Source organism: Suricata suricatta, chromosome 9, assembly GCF_006229205.1.
Source record: "Suricata suricatta isolate VVHF042 chromosome 9, meerkat_22Aug2017_6uvM2_HiC, whole genome shotgun sequence".
NCBI lineage: Eukaryota > Metazoa > Chordata > Mammalia > Carnivora > Herpestidae > Suricata > Suricata suricatta.
This window is the reverse complement of record NC_043708.1, coordinates 136,503,994-136,508,332: the sequence shown is the minus strand read 5'-3', so window position 1 is coordinate 136,508,332 and position 4,339 is coordinate 136,503,994. Positions and strand designations below refer to the sequence as shown.

Below are 4,339 nucleotides of genomic sequence, written 5' to 3'. Positions count from 1 at the left end.
GGAGGTTTTTAAGTTCCAAGCCCATGAAATCTGACAGGCAATGTCATATTCAGGAGAAGTGAGAGATGCAGTTTCACTTGGTAACAGAGAGAGGAAGCGATATTGTGAACACGGAACCCGCATGAAGCCTCACCTGCTGGCCCATTTCAAGGGAAGGCAGCCCTGGGAAACACTAAATTATGATGTTAAGTATTTGGAATCTATTTAATGCTCTTAAAACAATCTCTGTCCATGTAGCGCCTGGAAAGCCGTTACATACAGACGCTGTAGCCTGGAGGAGTGCGTGCGTGAGCGCAGAGGAGGGCAGAGAAACCTAAGGAGGCTCCAGGCCCAGCGCAGAGGCCGGGGCGGGGCTATGTCTCATAACCTGGGGATCACGACCTGAGCCGAAACCAAGAGCTGGATGCTCAACCCAGGTGCCCCAATTATCAGCTTTATTAAGATTTACACACCATAAGGCTCAGCGTTTAAAGTTACCAATTTAGTGTTTTCAGTAAACTTAGAGTGACGTGTTCATCCCTATCCAATTCCAGAACACGCGCAGCACCTCCCAGAAACCACACACCGCTTGGCAGCCACCCCTCATTTCCCGCGCCCCGAGCCCCTGATAACCACCATTCGCTTTGTCTCTCTTTGCCCATTCTGGACATTTTGTATAAGTGGAATCACACAACAGGTGGTCTTTGGTGTTCAGCTTTTTGTCACCGAACATAACCCTTTCATGTTTCAGCCACGTTGTACAGTGTGTCTTTTTACAGCTGACTAGCATTCCATTATAGGACGATGACATATATTGTTTTCCGCTCATCAGGTGACGGGTACCTGGGCTGTTTCCACTTTTTAACTATTATGAATAATGCTGCTGTCAACATTCATGTGCAGGGTTCTGTGTGGACATATGTCTTCATTTCTCTTGGGTATATCTCAGGAGTGGAATTGCTAGGTCATGTGGTAAATATGTTTAACTTTTTAAAAATGTTTTTATGTTTAGTTATTTTTGGGGGAAGGGGCCGAGAGGGAGACACAGAATCTGAAGTAGCTCCAGGCTCTGAGCTATCAGCATGGAGCCTGACACGGGGCTTGAACTCACGAACTGTGAGATCATGACCTGGGCCAAAGTCAGACACTTAACTGACCGAGACACCCAGGTGCCCTAATACGTTTACTTTCGAGGAACGGCCGAACTCTTTCCCAAAGTGGCCGCACCATTTTGCATTCGCACCACTTGTGTGGGAGGGTCCCAATCTCTCCGTGTCCTGTTCAACACTCGCTCTTGCTGTTGTCCATCTTTTTGATTGGAGCCATCCTAGCAGATGTGAAGCGATATCCCATTGTTGTTTTGATGTGCGTTTCCCATGAGGCAACTGACGTACAGCGTCTTGTCATGCGCCTGTTGGTGTCTCTGTCTTATCTCTGAAGAGATGTTTATTGGAAGCCTTTGTGCATTGTGATAGTTAATTTTACGTGTCAACATGGAGGGGGCACCATGTCCAAATATTTAATGAAATAGGATTTTGAAAGTTTCTGTGAGGGTGTGTTTTGTATGAGATTGACGTTTAAGTTGGGGGACTCTGAGTCAGCGCAATTGCCCTCCGTCCTGTGGGTGGGCCGCATCCAATCAGCTGCAGAGCTTCCTAGAACAAAGGTGGCGCTTCCTCCCTGAAGGACTTCCGCCGGCACATGGCCTTCTGACTCGAACTCCAGCACCGGCTCCTCCCGGGTCCCAGACGGCCAGCCCTCCCTGCACACTTGGCGTCTGCAGCCCCCATGACGGCAGGAACTAGATCCTTAAAATAGATGTCTCTCTCGCATACTTGACACACGTACACGCACCTCCCTCCTGGATCCGCTTTCCCTGGAGAACCTCAGACGCCCATTTTTAAATTGAGTTGTCTATTTATCATTGAGTTGTAAGAGTTCTTTACATGTTCTAGATACAAGTCCTGTACCAGGTGTATGATTTGCAAATATTCTCTCCCATTCTGCAGATGATCTTTTTATTTTCCTAAAGGTGTCCCTGAAGCGCAGGAGTTTCTAATCTGGATGTAGTCCCATGCATCTTTTTTCTTCCTTTTAGCTTGTACTTCTGGTAGCATGTCTGAGAAACTTACCTCATCCAAGGTTATTTACATTTTTGATGAAAATTTTTAGATAATGCAGATGTTCTAGGGGAGTTCACAGGCACAGAAGTTTGAATACCACTGATCCACACAGAAAAGAGGATACTGATTTTAGTTTAGAGAAGAAGTTTGGTTGTTTCTTTCATTTCATGGCACAAATCACAAGAGGTGCCGTTGAGGTCCAAATACCGGCCTAAATTTCCACCCGCCAGACTGTCCTACTGCTGGAATTAACCCCCACACGCACTTTATCAACAACATAGTCCTCCATAAAACCAGGAATTCTGTGAGCTGCTTATCTCTCTAATCTATTTTTAAAATAATTAATTGAAATATAAATCCCATCCCATAAAACTCACCTGTTTTAAGTGCACGATTCAATGATTTGTAGTGAATTCCTCAAGTTGTGTAACTACCACGACAATCCAGTTCCTAATGCCTCCTTTAAAAACAAATCGTAGCTTAGTCGGCTGGGGGCCTGACTTCGGCTCAGGTCAGTGATCTCACGGTTCGTGGGTTCGAGCCCCGACAGGCTCTGTGCTGACAGCTCAGAGCCGGGAGGGAGCTCCTTTGGATTCTGTGTCTCCCTCTCTCTCTGCCCCTCTCCTGCTAGCACTCTGTCTCTTTCTGTCAGTCAAAAATGAATAAATGTTAAAGAATTTTTTAAAATAAATTGTTGGAGGGGCACCAGAGTGGCTCAGTTGGTTGAGTGTCCCCTGACTTGAGCTTAGGTCATGGTCTCACGGTTCATGGGTTCGAGCCCCATATTGGGATCACTGCTGTCGGTGTGTAGCCCACTTAGTATCCTCTGGCCCCCCCTCCTTCTGCCCCTCCCCCCTCAAAAATGAATAAACATTTATTTTTTTAAGTAGTTTATTGTCACATTGGTTTCCATACAACACCCAGTGCTCTTCCCCACAAGTGCCCTCCTCCATCACCTCCACCTCTTTTCCCCTCCCCCTTCAGCCCTCAGTTCGTTTTCAGTATTCAATAGTCTCTTGGAGTTTTGCCTCCCACATGCTCAGCATGTGAAGCCTAATCATTAGGGCTTCACAGTTTTTTTTCTGCCATGAAATATTTTGTGGGGCACGTGGGTGGCTCAGTCAGTTAGGCGTTAGATTTCGGCTTAGGTCATCATCTTGTGGTTCATGAGTTCGAACCCAGCCTTGTGCTCTCTACTGACGGCTCAGGCCTGGAGCACCACTTTGAGTTCTGTGTCTCCCTCTCTCTGCCCCTTCCCCACTCACTCACATTCTCTCTCTCTCTCCCAATAATAAACATTAAAAAAATAAAAAATAAATAAAATAGAATATTTTGTGATGGATATTTTTATATAGAAATATTTCCCCCCCTGTATTTGATACTTTCCTTCAGGGTCCTGATGAAGATTATTAGCTTAAAGGGTGTGAAGATGTTTAAGGTTCCTGATCCACATCGCACAGTTCGCTCTGCAGAAAGGGGGGGCTGGGGTACATCCAAACCCCACGCATGTGAGCGTACCCACTCCTCTGCACCCCTCACCAGCCTTGGGTCTCCTTCTTGCATATCTGAGTACTTGCCTACTGGGATGGCAGAATGGCATCTTATTTGTTCCCTGTGACTCGTAAGGATGAACCGTTTTCCAAATGTTTTTGCACAAGTGATTATTTTGTGAATCAGCCTTGCACGCTAATTTATTGAGATCTTAATTGTTTTCATTCCATATGTACAACTTGTCTAATAACAATGGCCTGAGACGCTTCCCATTATCTTGCCTCTGTTTTAACGCGGAGGGGTCTTTTGTCAGTCAAGTCTATCGGCGTCTCTTTATTTCTGGTCCCTTAAAGCTTAGAGAGCCTCTCCTTCCGGAGAAAGCAAACCTCCCTTCGCAGATGGTTCCAAGTAAAACCAGGGCTGAGCTGCCCAGATGATTTTTGTTTTCTGCTTGTGAATGGGTCGAGCCCAATCTAATGAGCATTTACTGGGATGGCCTTCTCAGATACCGGGTACCCCCCCACTTTGTGTGTTCCAGGACCCCGGACACCCACTAGGAGGCGCGCGCGGGAGGGACCCTGCAGGTGCATCGGCGCCCGAGGGGCCCAGGTCTCCGGCTCCGGCCTCCACTTCTGCCCCATGGATCTGTATGACTCCGAAGACAGGCTGCAGCTCTTCCCAGAAGAGCCCGCGCGGGCGGGAAGACACGTCCACGCCGAAATGACCAGCGAGCCCGGGGCGGCCCC

The 4,339-nt window shown here is 47.4% G+C and overlaps 1 protein-coding gene across 1 annotated transcript in view; it reads left to right on the top strand.

Moving 5' to 3' along the window:
- Positions 1-4,339, top strand: part of FSD2 (fibronectin type III and SPRY domain containing 2) — a gene marked incomplete at its 5' end in the record, with an annotated part of 30,878 nt that overhangs the window by 7,921 nt on the left and 18,618 nt on the right. Inside the window, 1 exon segment of the mRNA XM_029952304.1 lies at positions 4,132-4,339. Within this exon segment, the coding sequence (XP_029808164.1) occupies positions 4,132-4,339 (208 nt within the window).